This window comes from Centruroides sculpturatus, unplaced genomic scaffold (assembly GCF_000671375.1).
Source record: "Centruroides sculpturatus isolate CEXI.00-Female unplaced genomic scaffold, Cexi_2.0 scaffold1314, whole genome shotgun sequence".
NCBI lineage: Eukaryota > Metazoa > Arthropoda > Arachnida > Scorpiones > Buthidae > Centruroides > Centruroides sculpturatus.
The window spans coordinates 35,913-61,789 of record NW_019385437.1 but is presented as its reverse complement, the minus strand read 5'-3'; the positions used below and the strand labels follow the sequence as shown (position 1 = coordinate 61,789).

Genomic DNA, 25,877 nt, shown 5'->3' with positions numbered 1-25,877 from the left:
TTTTTTTCACCACGTAACTAATAGTATGATTGGTGTACAGTACATGTACTGTACTTCACCGTGACTACACGCAATATAAAAATTTTTTAAAAGTACGCCGTATCAAACGTATTAAATGTTTGTTTCTTGTTTGCTGTTATTCTTTTATATTTTTGGGGACTATCTTGTTGTTTTGGAAATGAAAATCTATTGTTTTCGGGCATTTCCTATTTTAATTTTAAGTAAATAACAATTAACATTGAGCTAAAATGCTTCAATTCTTATAATATTTGCGAAAATTTCAAAAAAAGTGAAGCAGAATAGTCTACATACGAAAATAATCATATGCCTCTTTTTAATATAAAAATAAACACTTTTACACAAAGGATCTTATAACAAAATTACGCCTAGGGCCTCAAAGGAACATAATCCGCTACTGTATTACAACCTTGAGATAGAGCCTATTCCTTGGGGGCACGACATAAAGATCGTGGGGGGACAAGGATTACGATCACTAATCCCGGAACCTTTTCGATAAAGATCACTCTAAGAACTATAGACAATTACAAGTATTTATTTATCTACAAATAATACATATTTTCGATTCATAATTTAATAAATTTTCCCGCCGATATTGAAGAACAACTCCATCTGTGTCCCCGTAACTTCGCCATGCATGGTTAAGGGTCTTCCATAACCATACACTTTATTATTAAATGTGTATGACAGCAATGTGATATATTATTGTTATTATTAAAAATATATCAGCATAAAAAGTAATATAAGAAGTAGCATACAAATAATTTTATTTCCAACCTTTAAATAACGGAACTGGATACAAATGATTCATAATATGAAACAGTGGCGTGTTATACCTTTATGAGGCAAAGGCAAATTTGAATTAGGGGCCTAAGCACAGTGTTGATTTTGGACATTTTTCTTCGGGAGAATTTTTTGGAGAAAGATTTTCTTACAAAAGATTGATTTGGGGTCCCCTGTTAATGAAGCAATTGCTCTTTTTGCCCGTAGGATGATGCGCCACTGATATGAAAACTCTTTCTTTTCAGTTCCAAAGTAACATTTTCACATTTCATTGTTTCTGTATGCATTCTAAATAAATATTTAAGAACTAGAGGCCTCTCTACAACGTAAATCAATTCAAAATTGATTGATCTTCTTTTCAACCTATGGAAGCTCTTCGGAGCTTCTTTTTTTAGGAAGATAATATAGGGATTATCAGTACTCCTCCCTTTGTTATATCAAAGAGGATGTGTTCCACTGATGCGAGATTCTGTGAAAACTTTCGCGTGAAAATAGAATCTGCAGATGTAAAATAGTTTTCGAATAGATGCCACGTATCAAATTAATCATATGAAATTCATATTTCATGTAATAAATTCTACAATGGAAGCAACACAATACCCTGGACTCTAACTTGTCAGGCGCATATGTATGCTACAATATATATGAATAAAAGCAGATATTTTTACTATTTATCAAAAGAATTTACATTACTTTCTTATGTTTTTTATATAAAAAAATTAAATTTTGGGGCCTCTGTATCTAGGCTTAAGTCACACGAACCTGCTGGCACTCTCTCTATCTGGCTCTGTTTGTAATAATAAACCTTCGACTTAATTATTTCGGTGAAATGAACGTACTGACAATTCGAAACATACATTTTTGTACTTTATGAACGTAAACTAACGAATATATTCGATACGCTTAATGAATTTCATATTCAAAAATGTGCTTTTAATTTACTAATTTCTTTTACTGAGAAAATATTAAAATATAAAGTTAATTTATTGACTTTCGGCACTATTTAATCTTTCTGAATGCTCTAAACACGTTCTATAAGAAAAATATTTCAATAAATTATCTATAGACTGTATAAAAATATGTATTTTTACATAGATAATGTTACAAAAAATGTTTCCTTACATAAATTGATTTGCAAAAATAATTAATCAAGCAGTAAACATAGAGAATGTAGACATAATTTATTGTGAGAAAATAGAAAAATAGTCTGTTTTTTGAAAGATAATCACATATAAAAAATAACATTTCCGTTATACACTTCTCCAGACATTATGTCAATAGAATTACAGCATCCTATATAAAAAATTATTAAATAAAATAAATAGAACAGCGTGATAAATAGTAAAATCTCTTACATGGACAGGATATCTTTTAATAGGATACTTAATAACGAATCAACATTGGATGAATTAGCATATATAATAATTTATATCCATATTAAATTATATCGTGGGGTAAGAATAGATCTTCGCTTATAACATTCTCCAATTCCAAATCTCTTATTTTAAATATGGTAATTTGAAAATGTCGCAGTAAAAAAAATCATATTGTTTACAGTGGCTTGTTGGCCCTGGTGAATTTGAATTAGGAGGATGCTGTACAGTGTTGATTTCAGACATTTTTATTCGGGGAATATTTTGGGACAAATATTTTCTAATAAAAGATTTGTTTGGGGTGTCCTTTTGGTAAGCAATTTCTTTTTTTGCCCATAGGATAACGCACTATAGATTGTTTAAATTTTTATCTGACCTGTATAAGGTCAGATAAAAATTTAAACAATCAGTAACCATTATATAGGTATGTAGTAGCGTAACTAGAATTGAAATTTTCAGGGGTGAGTTAGAACGTCCTGTAAAACTACGTCAAGACTGTACACAGAGTAAACTCTTAGATATTGTACATGTGTATTTGTCACATTCAAATAATACATGTAGATATATTAATGCTTATTTGATTTATTTATTTATTACAAAGGTAAGGGCACACCTCCTTTGCTTATATGTCGCTTTATTTTATTCAATAAACATAATTTCGTTAAAGATCTTATAATTCATTTTCAGTATTATATTAATAGTTAAAATTCTTTTATTAGATTCCTCAAACTTTAATTATTTATCAGTTTATAAATTTATAAAAATTCTGTAGAAAATAATTTTAGTTTTTAGGAATTTTATGGTTAATATTATTAATATAAATAGATAAAAGCAAAAAAATAAATAATAGATTACTATTTTCTACCAAAAGAACAAGATACTAGAGATTAGATTGTGCAACATTAGAATAAAATTTAAAAAATTCGAACTTAAATATTTCAATAGTAAAAAGAGGGAAAAATTCCTTTCTCTTGTTTTAATTTCCCCAATAGCAAATTTTTTTTTGCCACTGACTGAAAGGCTTCAAATTACGATAATGAAATCTCTAAAACTTGTTTCACGAAAACGCATCACACAAAAGAAGAACATCTGGAAACAAATTATACCCCGAGGTGATAAAATTATATGACCATAAAGTCAGTAGTGTATTACTGAATAAAGAAAGACTAGAATCCTCAATTGTAGCCTACGGTAAAATGTAAAACGTTAACATACTGACTGAATAACCTAGAATTTTTGTTTCGTATTATTATATTTTATTATGTTATATATCAGTGGCTTATCCAGAATTTTGAGAATACAATCGCTACTCGAGATAAATTCGGGGACCGGCACGTGCCCTTTGTTGTTTTTCGAAGAAAGTTACTCAATTACCTTAGAATTATCTAAAACTAACCTACAGGTTATGAGTTAAATTTATTTTAAATTAACAAAACTGTGGTATCAAAGGGATGCTGCACCACCATAAGCATCCTCGTGTTATATATACAAAGATAGAAGCTTCACTTTAATATTTTCATTTTCATCAAATATGTTTTAACGTGAAAGAAATGATCAACACCTTTTTTTATATTCCTTATAAAAAATAAATAAAAGAGCTCGTTTTATATTTTTAAAGCAATAGCTTTATTTGAAAACATATCATGAAATTTTAACATTTTTTATTCGGGAAAAGGGTTTATTAAAAGGGTGCCAATTCTTAAATGTCTCCCTCCATTCTTTTATTGAAAGCAATGCAATTCCTTCGGTTTCTGTAAAACATTTTCCCTTGAAAGTAGAGTTATTTATTGAAAGAAATTGAACCAATATATTTATTTTATTAAATCTTAATCAAGTAAACAATTTTATTTTATTTTATTTTTAAGGATAGTTTATTTTTACTATTCATTTATTTATCTTATAGGAAAGAAGAGCATCAATTGATACTCATCTCCTTTCAGCTTCACTATCATTTTTTTTAAAGTAAATAACTTAAAATTATTGTACAAACATTAAAAATACAACGTCTTAAGGCTGAATTTATAAATAATTTAAAACAAGAAGTTTAAAAAATCAACTTTAATTGGTGCTAGGAGAGAAATTGCTCTTCTAACTTATAAATAAACCTGGTTTAGTGGATAAAGTATAGTTTTTTCAGTAATAATAACTTAAATAAAATTATTTTTAAAGCNATAAATTAAAAATTAGAATGATTTATTACAGTAACAGCATACAGATGAAATCTAAGTTGGGTTTATTAAATACAGAATAAGTAAATTAATGAAGTAGAATTCTTCCGAATGTAGCGCTAAACCGAAGTATCCCGAACAATGATGTCTACAAAGTGAAGTTGGAGAGAGGAAGTCACGTAATTTGACGATAAAAATGACCTTTTACAATGCAAAATCATTGTAAAAGGACATTTTACAATGATTTTGTGGTAGATCCATTGGACAGGATTCACCGGCGCTCTATGAGAGTGGTGCTATATCGAGATTTGACTTTATATTAAAAAACAAAATTATATTCAGAGATGTCAAAGAAAAACATTCCGAGCTTTATTAATGTTTATGATAGGGTCTTTTGAAGTGTTGATACAACATCAGACTTTCTGATATATTCTTAATGGATCCCTAATGTTTATATTAAAGAAAATTATTTTTTAAATATCTGTTTAATATGAATTTTAACACATAAAGGCTCAACATATGTCGATTTTGTCACGCCTTAATAGCATCGCGTGTCATACAAATTGGTGGAGGTCTACTGTATATTATCGGGGTCAAATTTGTGTTCACGACAATCGAATTAAAATTTCATTTCGAATATATAGAAAATTATTGACACGATATAAATCTAGATAAACCAGCATTAACAATATCGCTTTCTTATAAATGCTTAAGTAGCTATTTATATATTTAACCCCTCCCTTACTTCCATTGTCTAATAGAGAATAATGGACTAATGGCCTGGAAATTGTTGACCATCCGGCTTAAAGACCCTCTAGCACAAAGAATTTAGCTCTTCCTTAGTAAACTGAATTGTTTCTCAAACTATAGATCTACAAACAATCAATATTAGGTTAAAATTTTGTGAGTTAGCTACATTATAGACTTACATAAGAGGGAATTACGGTAAGCACGTACCGTAGAATAGAGTCGGAAAGTCTGACTATTTTAAATTATTATTATTTAAATAAATAAATAATTATCCAATGAATTTAATATATGAAAGTAAATTCTAATCAATTCAATTTAAATGAGTTTAACAAATTTACTTATTCATAATAAAGTTGGTTAATGAAAAATTAAATTTCTTTTCGCTGTTTAATCGGAAATATTTCTTCGTAAATTCAGTTTTTATTTCTACATTAAGTGCACTCATTTTTAACGAAGAGTTAATAACAATTTACTTTGTAGTAGGCAAAGAAAAAATATATTTTCTTTTAGATAATGGAAAGAAAGGGAAAAAATACACCATGAATAAATTGAAAAGAAGTGGTAGAATGAATAGAATACCCTTTTCAAATAGAAAACAGTTTATTGAAGTAGTTTAGTTTATTCAGCTGCTTTAATTTCACTTGCTTTGATTTCGTATGCTTATGAGATAATGACTAGAGATAAATAAAATTCGAAAATTTAACAAATTAAAATTAATAGGAATTTCAATTAATTCAGATAAATTACATTTTTAAATGTTCAAAATGTTATCAATATAATTTTAATAATTAAAAATAGAAGAAAACAATAATTAGAAACCATATTAAATAAACATTAATTATTTAATTATGTATAATTATGCTTTTAATATAATGAAGTCTCATTCAAATATAAACATGTATAGTACATACATAAGTACAGTATATATATACAGTATATTGTATACACATGCACACACACAAAAATACAATTTATTATTTATATTTAATTTGATGATTAGCTTATTATTAAATTTTATCAACACATTTAAAGAAATTTTACTATTAAAAGTTTTCTTAAACAGCAAGAAAAGTCTGCACAATATAACTTGCATCCGGAGATGGAATTAAATGAAGAAAATCTGTATAAAAATTCAGTTAAATTATACAAAATTTATGCTAGGCCCTAAACGGCGGCCATTTTTCTTTAAAGAAATCTTTCTTTTTGGAATGAATATGGCATGTACTCCATTACATGTTTGGTCTGTCAATGATCCGGCATGTTTCCCAATGTAATATATCTATGAGTTTTTTTTTAACACATACAGTAAACTTGTAGCATTAAATATAAGAGTTAAAATACAATTAATGTATTACTGTACTTAATTTCACAATAACAAAAACAGTACAGGCTGTACTCCGAAAAGAATCAGTACCGAAGGGTGACAGGTCACGTAATTCATTGCCTGTATACAGGCTTTAAGCCTACACGCTTTCAATAATCCGGCAACTAATCTGGCACACTCCNTTTATTATTATTGAAATGTTTTCAAAGATTTATTTTAAAAAGCTGTCAAAAAGATTTGACAAAAATTGACAAAAATTTTGTCAAATATTATTGTCAAAAATTCAGTTGAAGAAAGATATATCATCAACAAAAATGTAAGAGAACAGCTTCAAGAAAAAAGGAAAAAAAATATTAATAATAAATAAATATAGTAGAAAAAAATAAAGTAAAATAAAATATTATCTATTTGATTTTATATAAAAATATCTTATAACAGTATAAAAATATATTTATATATTTATTATTAATTATCACAACATGATGCTATCATGAAGTTGTCTCCTTTAACAATTTGTCTCCATTTGTAACAATAAAAAATGAATAAAATATATGAAAAATATAAAAATATAACTAAATTTAATTTATTATACATTAAAAATAACAAGACAAACCTCTGAACAACGGACACTGAAGGAGACATAAAAAATGTCCGTTGTTTGGAGGTGTCCTTAATTTGGAGGTTATTTGCGTGCATTTATCTTTAAAAAAGTTACCGAAAAAAATGGCCGCCGTTTAGAAGTAATAATTATTAGAATTTCGACTGTATTTTATTATTATTATTATTATTATAAAGACGATGAACCCACGATTAATGCAATTAATATTACATCAAGCATAATTTAAATTAAATTCGATAAAATTTAGATTATTAAATGAATAACTCAGTATTTATCACTCAAATCAGAATTACGATAATTTAATATTTTATATAACAATTTAACTACTCGTTTAAGAGAGTTACGGCTGACAATTTAAAGAATTTCTGCATTATAATTTATACGTAATCTATAATAATAAATTATCACACATTAAGAAGATTATCACAGGATATTTTAACAATCCAATTAACATAAAATTAAAATCACATAATAATTTAATTAACGCAATTAACGATAAAACGGCATTAAACCGCAATTATAAATTTTACGATTTGAAATAACCAATTTAAAATAAAAGTAATTAAGCGTTAATGATTATTTAACTTAATTACTTTCTACATTTAAATTTAAACGAGTAATGTTTAAATAGAATTAAGTTATCGAATTCATAATAATAAATATGTATATAACGCTTTAAACTTCACCTTCTCACATATTTAATTGATAAACATCTCGACAATTACTATAATTAGTAGCTTGTATAGACTTTCATTCTCTCCATTAAGCGTATCCATTTATCATTACCGAAACCACGTGGTTACACAAACCGGAAAACGACGACTATTGCGTCATAGTTATTATTAATACGTCACACACAGCTGATGTCGTTTAATTGAAGACCGTAATAATCATAAAATTCGATGTAAATTAGTTAATATCGTGATAATTATTAACATAGCAAACACAAATTACTACGGTAATATTCTTACGGAACTTTTTAAAAGACGTCACGAAAATTCGGTATAATTTTAATGAAGTAACCGTAAATGAAGGACAGAAAAGATATTATTATCATAAAGTTTGTGAAATATTAAAGGGGTTACCGGTAAAACGGTTAAGATCCTTTAACAATAAGCAGAAATTTTTATCTGATGTTGTAGCATATGATCGATGAACTAACGTCTGTTTATGGCCATGTTTCTAGAATAGCAATACTGATGTGATCAAATGGTTGATAAGAATTCCTGTTTCCTACGATTAGCATTGTCACTGAATACAACTTGACTCACAAGAGAGTTATTATCAAGGGATAGAAGAATTATCTATTGACAACAACAGCATCAACAGGTTACTCCTCTATCAATTTATGACGCTCTCCTTCGCTTCCGATTTGTTAACTAATTTTCATTTAAATTTTATTATTTAACGTTATAATGAAATAAAATCCATTAATGGAAAATCTTTATATTTTCTTTCTCTTTTAAATAATTAAATTATTTCTTTTTTTATGGATATAAACATTTTAAAATTAATACAAAGAACTTTTTTNCGCTTTATACCTTTATGAGGCAAAGGCAAATTTGAATTAGGGGCCTAAGCACAGTGTTGATTTTGGACATTTTTCTTCGGGAGAATTTTTTGGAGAAAGATTTTCTTACAAAAGATTGATTTGGGGTCCCCTGTTAATGAAGCAATTGCTCTTTTTGCCCGTAGGATGATGCGCCACTGATATGAAAACTCTTTCTTTTCAGTTCCAAAGTAACATTTTCACATTTCATTGTTTCTGTATGCATTCTAAATAAATATTTAAGAACTAGAGGCCTCTCTACAACGTAAATCAATTCAAAATTGATTGATCTTCTTTTCAACCTATGGAAGCTCTTCGGAGCTTCTTTTTTTAGGAAGATAATATAGGGATTATCAGTACTCCTCCCTTTGTTATATCAAAGAGGATGTGTTCCACTGATGCGAGATTCTGTGAAAACTTTCGCGTGAAAATAGAATCTGCAGATGTAAAATAGTTTTCGAATAGATGCCACGTATCAAATTAATCATATGAAATTCATATTTCATGTAATAAATTCTACAATGGAAGCAACACAATACCCTGGACTCTAACTTGTCAGGCGCATATGTATGCTACAATATATATGAATAAAAGCAGATATTTTTACTATTTATCAAAAGAATTTACATTACTTTCTTATGTTTTTTATATAAAAAAATTAAATTTTGGGGCCTCTGTATCTAGGCTTAAGTCACACGAACCTGCTGGCACTCTCTCTATCTGGCTCTGTTTGTAATAATAAACCTTCGACTTAATTATTTCGGTGAAATGAACGTACTGACAATTCGAAACATACATTTTTGTACTTTATGAACGTAAACTAACGAATATATTCGATACGCTTAATGAATTTCATATTCAAAAATGTGCTTTTAATTTACTAATTTCTTTTACTGAGAAAATATTAAAATATAAAGTTAATTTATTGACTTTCGGCACTATTTAATCTTTCTGAATGCTCTAAACACGTTCTATAAGAAAAATATTTCAATAAATTATCTATAGACTGTATAAAAATATGTATTTTTACATAGATAATGTTACAAAAAATGTTTCCTTACATAAATTGATTTGCAAAAATAATTAATCAAGCAGTAAACATAGAGAATGTAGACATAATTTATTGTGAGAAAATAGAAAAATAGTCTGTTTTTTGAAAGATAATCACATATAAAAAATAACATTTCCGTTATACACTTCTCCAGACATTATGTCAATAGAATTACAGCATCCTATATAAAAAATTATTAAAAAATCTTTATATTCATAAAGCATTTAAATAGAATTGTTCCAAACTAAAAGTGCATGCAATGCAATACTGATCGAGTTTACTATATTTAGAATAACAATAATCTGTAAATAGATTTTTATTCATATGTGTTTTTTGTATAAATTATCACTAAAATGCGAAAAATAAAAAAAAAGGAGGAATCGTTTGAAAATGAAAAATCGGAAAATGAGGTTGCTTTCCGGATCTAAATTAATATCACACGAAGAACCATCATCAGCGGGACTTTTTCTCACCGCTGGATGTTCCGTCAATCACCTATAGTTGATTGAAAGGTCGTCGACCTTTCTTTGTTTTCAGAACTGCACAAAGAAGGTCGAAGTCGACAACAAAAGCCATTTTCATTCCAAACAGTCGCTTTTACTTCTTTTACATATCTTAAAACTTTCTACACGTCCGAAAATATGTTTTATGTTCGCTGCCATATATATTAGGTGAGCAAACTTAAAAAAAAAAAAAAAAAATACACCATATTCGAGCGATGTCTACTAGATGGCAGTGATGCCGACCAGAATCGCATTTACGTTCCGGTAGACATTTTGTTCTATTAGTATAGCGTCTACTACGTTTCTCGATTTAAAATCGATTAAAAATAACACATTTTTAATTTTATTCGCCTATACGAAAATAATCGTCATTAATATTCGCTACGACTTAAAACTTCTTATTTAAATTAAGTTTTAAAAAAAAGTTTTTATAATTAAATAAATTAAAATAATTAAATTGCGATAGGGGGAGTTATGGTATCTAATTACCGACGGGGTTTTTTTAATAGCGCCACCTGATTATTTTAAATAATAAAAATGAATAATATTGTTTAATAAATATGCATTTATAAACGCCCCGTAAGCCATTATCATCATTTTGCATTAAGTACTGTTGGGAAAAGAAAAATAAACTGTTTTCCCCGAACCATTTTTCTTTCGAATCGATTTAAAGTCAGCGATATGTGACGTAGTTGTTTTACATTCTCCATAAGCCACTTTCTGAGGTTATGTTTGAATAATTTGCGTGGCGGTGAACTGTTGGAACACATCCAAATGTGACCGAGATATCAACAGATAGCTTTAAAACTGCTTTATGTTGTCATTCCACTCAGACGGAGATTTTTTATGATTTTTATTTTCTCTCAACTACTCATAACTGCCATCTTTATTGAATCAATCTTCCCTTTCAACTTTAACATAATTCTTAAGTGTCTGTCACGCCACGTTCCGATATTAAAAAGAAAATGATATTTTTGCGGAAATTAGAAAATAATTTATTTGAAATTATTAAAATTTTCGTTTAATAAAAAAAAAACAAAAAAAAAAATGAAATTTTTATTACGGATATTTTAAAAATGAAATGATAATTATTTTGAATAATTTTATTACGGAATATTTCACGACGTTTGTCTATAAAATAGATAAACGTTTTAAAATAATTTATAATATAATGGTTTATAGTCTTTTCCATACTCTTACTCTCCTTTATTTATGCTAGATTTTTCTTTAATATATCAAAATAATTTAGATAAAACCTGTTGAAATCTATGCTGTATCCTTTTATCTATGCCCGATAACATCAATATAGCCATTTAGCCAGGTCCAGGCCTTCCTCGAAAGTCGACAGAAGTCTGGATCACTTATCTTTTTCATGCCCTAGAATATAAAAAGAGCAAATACAGCGTTAAAAAAACTGTATTATATATTTTAATTCGTTAATAATTAATTTTGTTCCATAAACANAATGATATTTTTGCGGAAATTAAAAAATAATTTATTTGAAATTATTAAAATTTTCGTTTAATAAAAAAAAAACAAAAAAATGAAATTTTTATTACGGATATTTTAAAAATGAAATGATAATTATTTTGAATAATTTTATTACGGCCATGTGTTAATTAATTAAAACGAATCGATAGAATGTCGTCACGCGCCGATAATTAAAAGAGTATTTTAGAAGGGGCAGAAATCGAAAGTGATTAAAATTGTAATTATCATTAACGAAATCAATTGGACGCCATTTCGGCCAAGTCGAGATAAAATAAAATGGGAGAGAAAGAGAAAATTTCCAAGGTGCACTCGAATCCATTGGGTTACAAATGTAGGGTGGGCGAACTTCCTGTCACGTGACCCGTTTATCTGCCGACAGCAACGGATACGGATGTCCTGCCTCCTCGCTCCCCGTGTCGGTCACGTGACATCGTCTCATTAACCGTTTCCCTACCCCTGGATCCCCTAGTGGGTCAATGACGTCACGTCAGGGGTTGGAGACAGTCGCCTGGCATCGGTGCACTCCTGTTGTCCACAACGATGAGAAACCGACAGAGTTCGTCTAATAACGTCTTGAGTCCTGTTACTGCAGGTCATCCTAATATCAATCCATATAGTGATTATATACGGCCTTTATATCACGATGGTAACGTGGTATTGGAAGTCGAATGCGGTGGTAACAACGGTTTGTTATATCTGTCGAAATTGTGTCAGGGTTCTAAAGGGCCTTGTATTCTGTATAGAGATATGTGGTTAACCCCCAACGAATTTCAGTACGTTAGCGGAAGAGAAACAGCAAAAGATTGGAAAAGGAGTATTCGTCATTATGGTAAAAGTATGAAGTTGTTATTATCGAAAGGAATCCTTGCCGTACATCCACCAGTTTGTGACTGTACTGGTTGCCGTATCAGTTCGCCTGTGGTAAGTAGTCCATTTTGGTTGGTATCGTTCCACACACAACTGACAAAATATTACCGACTTCAACCGTCTCCACAACTGCAATCTCGCTCTAACGTTCAGTTTGACAATTTTATATTCGACGTACTATGCACAACCAATCAGGATAAAGAACACGACATACTCCACATGTTGATCTATGGATTTTTAGTTTCCTCCCCTTCTCCCTCGCATACACTTTCCTTTGTCGACAAAATGGCAACTTAAAGACGTAAAATACCGATATATCTTTTAATTCCTAACGTTTTAATTACTCGTAACGCGCTGCCAAACTCCTCCGACGTCCCGACATCGCCCTACTCATCTGACACACACATGCTAAAGCTGATTATCATTATTGATTTATGAATGTTCAAAAATGAAAATTTAATTGGTTTATTCCTACTCCTACCATACGTCATTTGTCACGTGTTCTCTTACGTCGTAGCACTGAATGATTCAAAGACAGGTTTATGAATGGGATTATGTCGGCAAATATTAATATCTACCTCGTGACTCGTGTTTAACAATGCTCCCTTATGATTTCATATTTACGTTAACCTTGCCTCTTATAGTAAATACAAATTGTTATCGTAGTCAATTTTAATAAACTCTCTCCTTTATTGATAATAATAATAATCCAATGTGTTGACTATGGCGTCATTTTGTTTACGTTTTCTTTGTGTTGTGTGTTGATCGAACCGTGTCTTTATATTTATGCTTTATCTCTTATTTTAATTAGTTTAAGCTTCTCTTAATATATATGTTTATACTGTAATTAAATCAGATTAAATTATTTTTACCCATTTTTTTTTAAAGTAAATAATCTTTTATAATAATAAATCATTTTTTAAAGTTTTATTATTAAATAACGCGCTTCTTATCATTTATTAATGCAACTGTTAATTAAATTTAATTGAAAACTAAAGTAATTTATTATATTTTAAATGTTATCCGCCTGTAAAAGCTTTCAATGCTCCGACTTTAAATAGATTTAGATCAATAATTCGATTTCGGATACATCAACAACATTTTTGTCTCGTATAATCGTTAAAAATTCATTTGGACTTTTTATATAAATGATTTAAAGGACAATAAAAATTTCAAGTAAATAGAAATATGTCACATCATAATAGGTAGCAGTCGTGACATATCAAATATGGATTACGGCTCATGTCAGAACATCACTTATACGTGACATCGTCATAAATAACAACTAAGCAGTAGACAAATTTTCAAGAGAGGACAAGGTGGCTAAAGTAAGAGCTAGTTTGGCAATGGAAATGGTAGACAATTAAATAAAGTGCCCTAGTCCAGCTTTAATCGATCGAACTACAGACTGGCCTTTCTTTCTTGACAATCTCATTTACATTGTTCGACCCTATGTGAAGGTGAATCGTAAAATATTACGAGAAATATCGGCGAATTTTTTAAAAACTATTTGTATACGCGAAAGGAAATTTTATTATTTAAATTATTTAAAATAGTATTATTATCCGCGATTTTACGTGAATAAAAATAATAAATCTCTGTTATCTGCCGCCATCATCTGTAATAATGAGATGTAAAATTGATAAGGATGGAGAAACCAGGAAAAGCATTTATTCAGGGTCATTGTCATAATGTACAATTTTTCATTCTTATAACTCGGCGGTTTCTTATCGTTTCTTGTTAACTTGTCGTGATGAAGGATGAATATAAACAAATAATAACTTGAAAAGCATTGCCTCTTATCGCCTTCTTACAATTTATTACCTCTTCATTCAGGCAGAAAAACTTTAGCTTCTAGACTACGCGCTACAAGGAAAATTTATCCCTTTAACGAATTGTTGGCTTTAACACGAAACAATTTGATCGGTTTTTTAGATAAATTTTATTTTGGTCGAAGAAACAAGTTTGTATTTTAGTGTAGGTGGACAAGAAGGGGGAGGGGTTTTTAGCTCGAGGATGTGACCGTCCCTACTGTAGAAGTAATCTGATAGCGAGGTTAGTTCTACCCGTGGGGCAAAATACTGCGCACGTTTCTCATGATTATATACTAGTTCCTTCTTTCTTTTTTCCCCTCTTTTCCTTGGTTGTTTACATTAGATAATCGAAACCTAATGTTTGCCAGATTTGATATTTTAATATAAATAATAAAGTCGGTGTTTCTGTAAGAAAATATTTTCGCTATCGACGTAATAACGAGACTTCTTCTGCAGTGCCTAAGTGAACTTTTTCTCCCCAAAGAGTGCTCCCTGCTAACCGTCACAGACTACTGGCTCCAGACAAGTCTTACAGAAAAGCCACCCTCCGGGATTTCGACCGCACCCTTACCGAGCCTCATGGCCGTAACACCCAACGGTGTTTCCATGACTACGGACCTGGTTCATTCCGTCCGACGAGGGGGGTGCAACTGGTCGATTTTTCAATCTGTCGTATATATCGATAAAAATATATTGATATCAACGTTAAGATAATTTCACCGAATTTTAAAGCCCAATTTCTCGTTACAAATCTCACGAAAACGCTCATATCGAACAGAAAATTGATGATTTTGGATGATTTTACGATTGCTTTCTTTGTTTGTTGTGCAGTGTAGTTGACAATGAAAGGTCAAATGAGATGTCTCCTCTATCTTCTCAACCTATACGGCGATCCACAGTTTTAAATACCTTCTAAATTCTTGTTCCCTTCCAAAAAGGAATCCGCGTAACTAGATTAATAGCAGAAAAAAATTCCCATTTTTTTAATACGAATATTCACATTAAAAATAATTTTCAATGCCGAATAATAGGCTATTATTTGTAAATAAAAAGTTCCCGAAGCGCTAGCACCCTTTATCAGATTATACGTCATTTATTATCTCCCCTCCAGAGTCAGCTGACATAATTCCACATAAATGTAAACATCAATGAGTAATCTTAGAGAACGTAAAACCGTTTTAGTGGGTCATTGTCATGTTAGAGTTCACTGGAGGACAGCTTATGTACACAGAGGAAGTTATTATCATTCTCCATTTGCATATCATTAAAGTAAATCATAACAAAAGAGTAGTAATGACATAAATGGCGTGTAAACCAATTATGAAACTAAGTTTTATTCCCGTGGTAATTTTTAAGAACGTATTTTTATTTCATTTTTTTTTATTATTTATTTTGTTATTTTTTTCTAGAATCGGAATAGACTAGAAGAGAAATTAACTCCAGAACAAGTTAATAATGGATACTGCGGCAGTTCAATTACTAGTACATCAAAAAATATGCCGCCTATGCCTGTATTTGGATTTAACGATTATTTAGAAGAATTTAATGAATTAAATAAGGCCAATAAAAATAATTTTAAAAGTATTAATCCACAAATAAGGAAACCCAACGGAGAAAAGAGTCAAAAATTGAGGTAATATATATATATATTTTTGATCAGTTAAATATAGTTTTCGTGTATATAATTTATTACATAAAGTAGCCATTTATTTATTATTATTTTTTAAAATATGGTGGTTTTTTTACGGTGATATTTTAAAATTGTGTAGTGAGATTCTTGAATTGCGGAAGAAATATAAGAATATAGCGTAATATATATATATATAAACGATATCGGCATTTTATTTAGTCAGTTTATTCTGCAGCTCCGATATCAAGGCAGACTATAGTGAAGAATGATTAATAACCTGCCATTTGTGCTTGGCTACTCGAATGAATAAGGTCAAGTTCACATATCGCATTTCCTTTTCGAAATGCCTGACGGGAAAATTTTTAAAAATTGATAATCATTATAANTAAGAGTGTTCTTGGAAAGATAGTTTATAGTCTAATACTTAAGTATTTTAACTTTAAACATTTTTAGATTAAATATGATAGAAATTTTAAAAAATTAAAACGTATTCATAGCATTCAAAAAATTTTTGATTTATAGAAACTTTGATACATTTGCTAAAATTGTAGTGACTTTATTTTTCATACTTAAAGAAAGTATTAAAATTTTTGAATTTTTGAAATGCTATAGGAAGAATACAGTATTCATATTATAAATGGAGTGCTGAACTCCACATGTGGAATGCAAAGAGGGATGTTATAGATTATTTTTGGATATTTTCAAGTATATTATGGATAGATTTGAGGAATTTTTTACTGAATGTCAAGTATTTCTGCTATTTTCAAAATGCTGGATATTAATTTCCTCCCTTTTTTATAAATTTAAAGCATTATTTTCTGCTGATTCTTGATAAATAATAATTGATTATTTTAAAATTTCCCATATTGAAATTAAGTTTAATGCATTTAAAAAGTATAAAATCTTAACTGATTCAATGTTGTCTTCTGTAGATATGTATTAGCATTTAATGTTATATTACAGAAACTATGAATATTGAATATTAATCAACGTACTAATTATTTTTATAATTTGAAGTTAATATTTCATTTTGAATCATAGACAAACTTATAATTAGTAATAAATCATTAAATTTTGTTTAACTAAAAATTTTAATTTATTATTAATTAATAGTTTCAAAGAATAGTTGAGTAATTTTCTTAAATCAAATCTGCAAGTTCAGATTAATAACTGTCAGTTTGTAATTCATTTCAGCTCTTTTATGATGTCTTCGGGTTATTAAATGTTTTCATTAGTTGTTAAGATGTCATTTTATATGAGAGTCTTTGCTTACTCCATTTTAACTAATTATATATTCTCCTGACTTTTAGCAAATAAAGAAAAAACCCCCTTAATTATATGTTTTCATTTCTGAGATTTATATTCTGGTTTAATTCAATATAAAAAATAAATCAAATTATACACTATGTAACAGTATACACATTTAATATAGGTTGATGATTAAAACAAATTATTATGTACAAAAAATACTGGAGTGAAGTTACTTTTAGGTAATTTTCTTATATTTATGTACAAATAAAGTACCTAAAAGTAACTTCTGCCAAAATATTTATTTTCATTAATGTTTGAGATAAATGGATTTTCAATTATTTTAAACAATATACTTGATAGTTTTATTTATTCGATAGAATATATTGCTTAGATTTGACAAAAATCATCTCTTTTTACAGTTTAATAAATCTATTAGTTAATCATTGTAATTATGTTTGAGCCTATAGCAAATCTATCATTTTATTCTTTGCTGATCCAATGCTATGATTCAGTATCCTAAATGATAGGTTGTTGGATGGAAAAAGCCTTCATTTCAGTCAATGAATGACTGTTTTCATTGAGACTTCCCTGTCGATTATTAGTAAAGTTTCCATAAAGCTGAAATCTAATGATTTCTTGATGACGATATTAAATAAATAAACTATAAGTCATTTTGGGGTTATTAAATAACATAAATTTTATATTTCAAGTAAATTTAATGTTAAAATAACTAATTATATACATGTATAATTAAATTACCATACTTTATTTGATGTTGGAGTTAATTTTTATAACATTATATATTTGCAAATTTTCAGAAATTTACTTTTTGGTCGGTTGAATTATTTTTGTATTAAATATTTACAAAATATATTTAAAATTCATTTATAAGGTGACTTTTCTTTACATATATTTAAAAATTAATGTCTTATCCTGTATTGAAAATTTATGTTTGTTTATATAAGCATCCAGATCATATTTATTTTAATAGCTAGAAAATTGGGATTTTGTTGGATAAAAGCCAACACAAATTAATTATAGTATGTTTTTTTAACATAAAAATTCAAACAGTTAAATTCAAAATTAAAAAATTCGATCATATGATTAAAACAAAGTAAATTGCTTTACAATATTTAAAAAATGTATTTATGTAGATATTTAATTCAAGCCTATTGAATAAGAAAAAATAATTAAGAAAGCTATTGTTTTAATTACTGTAATATATATTTAATATTAGAATAACATAAATATAGTAAATTATGTAGGAATTTAGTTTGATTAAATTGAGTATACCAATAAATATTTTAAAATTTTACAATAAACAGTAATTAAAGAGTTGCTTCTTAAGAAATTATGATAAAGAAAGGAAGATGGTTATTTTGAAAAAGTTAATAGGAAATATTATTGAATTTGAATGTAAAAAGATTAAGTTTACTAAAAAATTTAATCTTGTTATGATTATGAATGATTTGATTTAGTTATTTTCCTATAAAAAATTGTCTTTAATTAATATTGAATTATAATTTAGCTGATTTATAGTCTAATACTTAAGTATTTTAACTTTAAACATTTTTAGATTAAATATGATAGAAATTTTAAAAAATTAAAACGTATTCATAGCATTCAAAAAATTTTTGATTTATAGAAACTTTGATACATTTGCTAAAATTGTAGTGACTTTATTTTTCATACTTAAAGAAAGTATTAAAATTTTTGAATTTTTGAAATGCTATAGGAAGAATACAGTATTCATATTATAAATGGAGTGCTGAACTCCACATGTGGAATGCAAAGAGGGATGTTATAGATTATTTTTGGATATTTTCAAGTATATTATGGATAGATTTGAGGAATTTTTTACTGAATGTCAAGTATTTCTGCTATTTTCAAAATGCTGGATATTAATTTCCTCCCTTTTTTATAAATTTAAAGCATTATTTTCTGCTGATTCTTGATAAATAATAATTGATTATTTTAAAGTTTCCCATATTGAAATTAAGTTTAATGCATTTAAAAAGTATAAAATCTTAACTGATTCAATGTTGTCTTCTGTAGATATGTATTAGCATTTAATGTTATATTACAGAAACTATGAATATTGAATATTAATCAACGTACTAATTATTTTTATAATTTGAAGTTAATATTTCATTTTGAATCATAGACAAACTTATAATTAGTAATAAATCATTAAATTTTGTTTAACTAAAAATTTTAATTTATTATTAATTAATAGTTTCAAAGAATAGTTGAGTAATTTTCTTAAATCAAATCTGCAAGTTCAGATTAATAACTGTTTATATAACTAACAAAAATTTTGATTTAACTTCATGTAATAAAAGTAATTGTTGCTTGTCAGCTCTTCCATCATTTTTTTTTTTTTTTTTCAATAGTATCACCAGCTATTAATTCATCTAACCTGTTTTTCCTTTGATTTGAATGCATGCTGAATTAAGTAATTAAAAGAATCCATGTAAATTCTTTAATAATATTAGTGATTATGTTGTTAAATATATTTTACCCTTTAATTATACTAATTAATACATAATCATTTGCATGGGAAATATAATTTATTAATAAAAAAAATCATCATTCAATATTTTTATAAAAGAGAAAGACAATTGGGTTTACTTTTTTAATAAAACAAAAATATGTATTATCTTAAACTAACAACAAAGGATTGTTTTTTAAATTTAAATTTTGCTCATTAAACATTTTTACTATAAAAATGATCCTTGCTTTTGTTACTACAGTTTTAAAGCAATGTTCTGGCAAATATTTGAAGTTTTCTACATTAATATTAAACTGAAATCTTGCAAATTATGCTTTGATTTTATTCTGGAACATCCTTATTGAATGTCATGAGAATAAAGCTTTTTTAATTTTACTCAGAAGCTAGGTGAACTTAATTTAAATATTAGTGATGTGCAAAAGTATTTGTTACTTAAGCTTTGAAAAGTATTTGTTACTTAAGCTTTGAAAAGTATTTTGAAGTATTTGAAGAATTATATTATATAACATAGAAACTATAAGGAATAAGTTAAAATAGTGTTCAAAGTAAGATATTAAATTTTGGTTTTATAGTTGTTATATAATTTAATTTTCATTAATTTTTGAGTAAATTTAAAACTTATCATTTTTAAAACAGCAGTAATTATATCATTGATTTTTTTTATAATAATATTTTTATTTTTAAGGCCAAATGAGTTTATTCATATCTGTTTTTTCAAACTAATTAAAATATCTAGTCTGTTTAAAGCCTTACTTATTACTATAAGTAAGGCTTTAAAAAATACATTATACTTTTCTGTTTATATAGGATAACCTATTATGAAAGTTATAATTTTAAATAACTGATGTTAAACACATACAGTGCAAATGGCATCAAAAAATATTAGGAATGCTTAATAAGACATTTTAGATTAAAATCTTTGTAACAGAAGTAAATACTTTTGATTAGTTTTTCAAGCATGCATTAATATATTTTGTATTCCTAAATTGTTATTTTCTCATTTCTTTAACTTGTATAGTCATACTCCTTATTAAATATCTGAACATATTTAAATTAAATTTTGTTATATATATATTAACATATATTAGTACTTAATTAAAAATTTATTCAGAGATAAATCATTACATTTAAATGTAATTGTTCAAATGCCATCAATTTGTTTTATTAGTAAGAGATTTAATTTTGTAGATAAAAAATAATTAAGATTATATTCTGAAAAATAATAGTGAGTGACCATTACCCTATCTGATAATTATTTTAAATTTATAATAGTTTTAAGAGGAAAAAATACATTAATAAATTACAGTATAAAAATATTATTTTTTATATATTTTAACTTACTGTTTAATAATATAGTAATCTATTCATATATTATTACTAACAATTATTGAGCCAACAAGGAGGATTTTATTGTAAATTTTTGACATATAACAACAGTGATTCTAAATACTAATCTTTTTTATTTTATTAATTACATAAATATATTTATACATTTAAAAATTTTAACATTTCTCAAGTTAAGGATAGGAATATAAACTGAAAGAATTTAAAAAAATAGTTTGTTAAAACTTCAACATTTTAGATTCAATTAGGTTCAGATTAATCAATGTCATTATATTAAACTTAACATGTTAACTTAATAAAACTTTTGGACTAATAATATATTTCATGTAATATAGAAAACATGATGATTTTTTTTTATAATTCTTACATTTCAAAGATTTGTGTTTTGAAATTGATGAGACTTTAAATAATTTTTAAATATTTAACAATTATTTTCTTTTAAAGTTACTTAAAATGAATGAATTTAAATTTGTAAAATATTAAGGAAGTTGTCAGGATGTAGTTAATTCCATGTTAGACTTTCATAATAATAATTTCATTATATTTTGTTTTGAAACATTATCTAGTTTGTTTCAAGCATGTAAATTTTAGAAAAAGTGTGCTAATTGAAAATTGATTTGTAAGCTCTCTACATAAATCAATAGAACCATTTTAAATGCAAATAAGAGTGTTCTTGGAAAGATAGTACAATGTAATAGCTATATTATGGATAGATAGCATTCTTCCTGTAATCAATTCTTATGTCCCAAAAATGAAGTACATCTTTAATTTCACAAAAATATTTTAATATGCAAACATTTTCAACCTAATTAATAAGTTTTGTTCAGTTAAAACATACTTCAATTTTTATTTGATTCTTCAGAAAAATATTTAATAAATGTAATGAAGTCAGTTAATTTGATTTTTCAATATTTATTATTATTGATATAGTTAGAATATTTAACTTCTTTGAAACATTAAAAGAAATTTTACTTGAGTGTAATCTTTTAATTTTCAAAATTTTCTATAGTTGACTAATAATCTGTCTGGAAATGAATTTGATTTTTCAGTTATTCAGATTTCTTTAAAGATAAACACTTGTGGAATATAATCTTAAAATGTAAGAATAATTCAATTTTCTCTTTAAGACAATTTGAAATCGTTGGTAAAATGGTTATCAATTAAAATTTTTAAAATTATATAAATGTTGTTTAATCAAGTCTTCATACTTTGAAACTTAACTGTTTGAATTGTTGAAATGCTTTGCTTGATATAATGACATTGTTATTTAGAATCAAACATTATTGTAATAAAAATTGTATAATATCATTAAATCATAAATATTTAATGTTTCTTAAGATCTGTTATCACATATTCCAGAAATTTATTAATACAGTTCAAAAAATTTGATATTTACTCTACAAAAATAAAAGAACTAATTTTGCAAAAAAGCAACCATCTGAATATTTTATCAATGCTGTTTTATCAAAATATAATGAGCAGCATCTGTACAATTTTAGTGGAGTGTCAAAATTATATTTCCATCATATGAGACTATATAATATATTATTGTGATTAAATATAAATAATTCCTTAACTTAATATTATCAAATAATAACATGCATTTTGGCAAAGTATTTAAAATTTCATGAGTTTCTGTATATTTTTCTAGACAAATCTATTTACATTTCAGCAAAATACAATACATTAGAAATGTAAAGAGATGTATGATAAGAATATTTAAAAATTCAATGGAAAAGCATTTTTTTTTTATTTAACAGAATGTAGGACAACTATTACAGGAAAATTCAGATATTACTTGAGTCCATCAGTGGAATTTAAATGACTAACATTAAACTTGAGATCTGATCTTTAAGATAAAAGAAAAATAAATATATCTTTAAGAGAATCTAAAAGTAAAAAGAAACCTTACATTTAAGAGAATATTTAAGAACTCTAAAAAATATTTTAAAAGTAATGATTTTTTTTTTGCTGACAATTCAGTTATCTTCAGTCAATTGTATTTCATATTTCTTAATGTTACAAAAAATTATTCTTAGTCTTTAATGTGCTTTTACATATCAATGACATATTTTTGTTTTGCTTTTAAAGTTATTCTGGATGTTACAAAATACAATACAAATAATATTTATACTATTAGTAATATAATTTTTTTTAACTTGTTGACTTCAAATGCATAACTTTGAAACTCAGTAAAATATGGACTAAAATACTTTTTGTTAAGTTTTAAAATTTAAATTTTGAAAAATGTACTGCATTAGTAATTTATAAGTAATTTTAAATTTTTTAAANAATATATTTTAAGATATTTTATTTATTTTCGAAATATTTTTATATAAAATTCGAAACTAAATTTATATTCATATTTTTGTGTGTGTTATGTATTGTGATGTCATCATCGGTGGGTGTGACGTAATGATTTGAAAATGTTTCAAAAAAATTGAAAATTGCATTGTGGGAAAAATAGGTAATAAAATAACCACGTTTGTATACAGTTTGTAATTCATTTCAGCTCTTTTATGATGTCTTCGGGTTATTAAATGTTTTCATTAGTTGTTAAGATGTCATTTTATATGAGAGTCTTTGCTTACTCCATTTTAACTAATTATATATTCTCCTGACTTTTAGCAAATAAAGAAAAAACCCCCTTAATTATATGTTTTCATTTCTGAGATTTATATTCTGGTTTAATTCAATATAAAAAATAAATCAAATTATACACTATGTAACAGTATACACATTTAATATAGGTTGATGATTAAAACAAATTATTATGTACAAAAAATACTGGAGTGAAGTTACTTTTAGGTAATTTTCTTATATTTATGTACAAATAAAGTACCTAAAAGTAACTTCTGCCAAAATATTTATTTTCATTAATGTTTGAGATAAATGGATTTTCAATTATTTTAAACAATATACTTGATAGTTTTATTTATTCGATAGAATATATTGCTTAGATTTGACAAAAATCATCTCTTTTTACAGTTTAATAAATCTATTAGTTAATCATTGTAATTATGTTTGAGCCTATAGCAAATCTATCATTTTATTCTTTGCTGATCCAATGCTATGATTCAGTATCCTAAATGATAGGTTGTTGGATGGAAAAAGCCTTCATTTCAGTCAATGAATGACTGTTTTCATTGAGACTTCCCTGTCGATTATTAGTAAAGTTTCCATAAAGCTGAAATCTAATGATTTCTTGATGACGATATTAAATAAATAAACTATAAGTCATTTTGGGGTTATTAAATAACATAAATTTTATATTTCAAGTAAATTTAATGTTAAAATAACTAATTATATACATGTATAATTAAATTACCATACTTTATTTGATGTTGGAGTTAATTTTTATAACATTATATATTTGCAAATTTCCTAGCTTTGGAAACTATACATATAAACTTGAATATATTATTTGTTTTAGAAGTTTCAAATTTTCACAAAGAATAATAAATAGATATTTATTTAGATATACAAGGTGATTATAATTAAATTTACCCTACTCAGACCTGTATAGAGTCCGTTCTCGTTGATGTATTTTGATGAACCGTGTATATACGTTATATGGACCATGGGGAAAAGAAAAATGCAAAAAATATAATTAATTCAAATTTTTACCACTACATGAAAAAATGGTGCATGAAGAACAAGAAACACAAAATGGAAATAAGCAAAAGGTTTTTACTCAAAATATTTGTTCAATGTGCAATCCATTTGTGTCAATCACATGTTCAAAGCCCCTTACAGTGTGCTCAACAGTAGCCCAATAGGTTTCTTGAGAAATTGCAGCAATATGGTGTATTATGCTTGCTTTCAATTCAGGCAGAGTTTGTATGGCTGTGGGGATATTTGAAAGATCATGTCTATAGAGGAGGCATATGAAGGAGCTTTCAACATGTGATTGATGCAAATGGATTGCACATTGAACAAATGTCTTGAATAAAAACCTTCTTCATGCACCATTTTTCCACCTAGTGGTAGAAATTTGAATTAATTATATTTTTTGCATTTTCCTTTTTTCCATGGTCCATATAACGTATATACACGGTTCATCAAAATACGTCAACGAGAACAGGCTCTATACAGGTCTGAGTAGGGCAACTTTAATTATAACCGTCCTGTATAATTAAAAAAATTTATAATGCTATTCAAGACATTTTAAAAATGGTTATTTGAGACTTCCTGCCTAACTGCAAGTGAAAACTCATCCCTACTTTTTCAAAACATTTGGTTTATGAATTAAGCTGTTTTAATGTATTTCTGTGTGTAATGGTGTCAGTTCTAGCAGCTATCATTGATTTAAAAATGAAAAGTATATAATACAGGATCCAAATAATATAATGTAGTCATAACTGTTTAATAAAAATGACTTTTGAAAGTATTTGAATTTCAAATTTTCACAAATTCAATTTTTTAAATTTTATTGAGAGAGGGAGAGAGATTAAATTTAGGTTAACTTGAGAAACTGAGGAATTTTCTAAAATCAATAAAATGTTTTCGGAAATCCTCAATTTTTTTATAATTTTGTGTAATCTAAATTTATAAGAAAATGATTTCTGATTGCTTATTTATAACTTTTTCAATTATTTGATATATAGTATTTCAAAGTTTTTTGTGCATTAGACTTAAATTTTCCATTATATTATAGTACTTTTTAGTTATAAAATAATTAACTTCTTTAAAATAGCACAAACAAGAAATATATAGTATAAAATAACATTTTTTTTTTCTTTCAAGAAAATTTTTTGCTATAGAGGAAAATAATTGCAGAAAGTTTCATATTAATCTAAATGAGGAAATAAACATTTCATTTATTTAAAT

General features: G+C 26.7%; 1 protein-coding gene across 1 annotated transcript in view; it reads left to right on the top strand.

Moving 5' to 3' along the window:
* Window positions 1-12,092: 12,092 nt before the first annotated feature.
* The window catches only part of LOC111638987, a 38,922-nt gene continuing 25,137 nt past the window's right edge, over window positions 12,093-25,877 (top strand). The window contains exons 1-2 of the mRNA XM_023384760.1: window positions 12,093-12,550; window positions 15,720-15,943. Coding sequence (XP_023240528.1) covers window positions 12,170-12,550; window positions 15,720-15,943 — 605 coding nt within the window. The 5' untranslated portion in view covers window positions 12,093-12,169. The remainder of the gene's footprint in view (window positions 12,551-15,719; window positions 15,944-25,877) is intronic.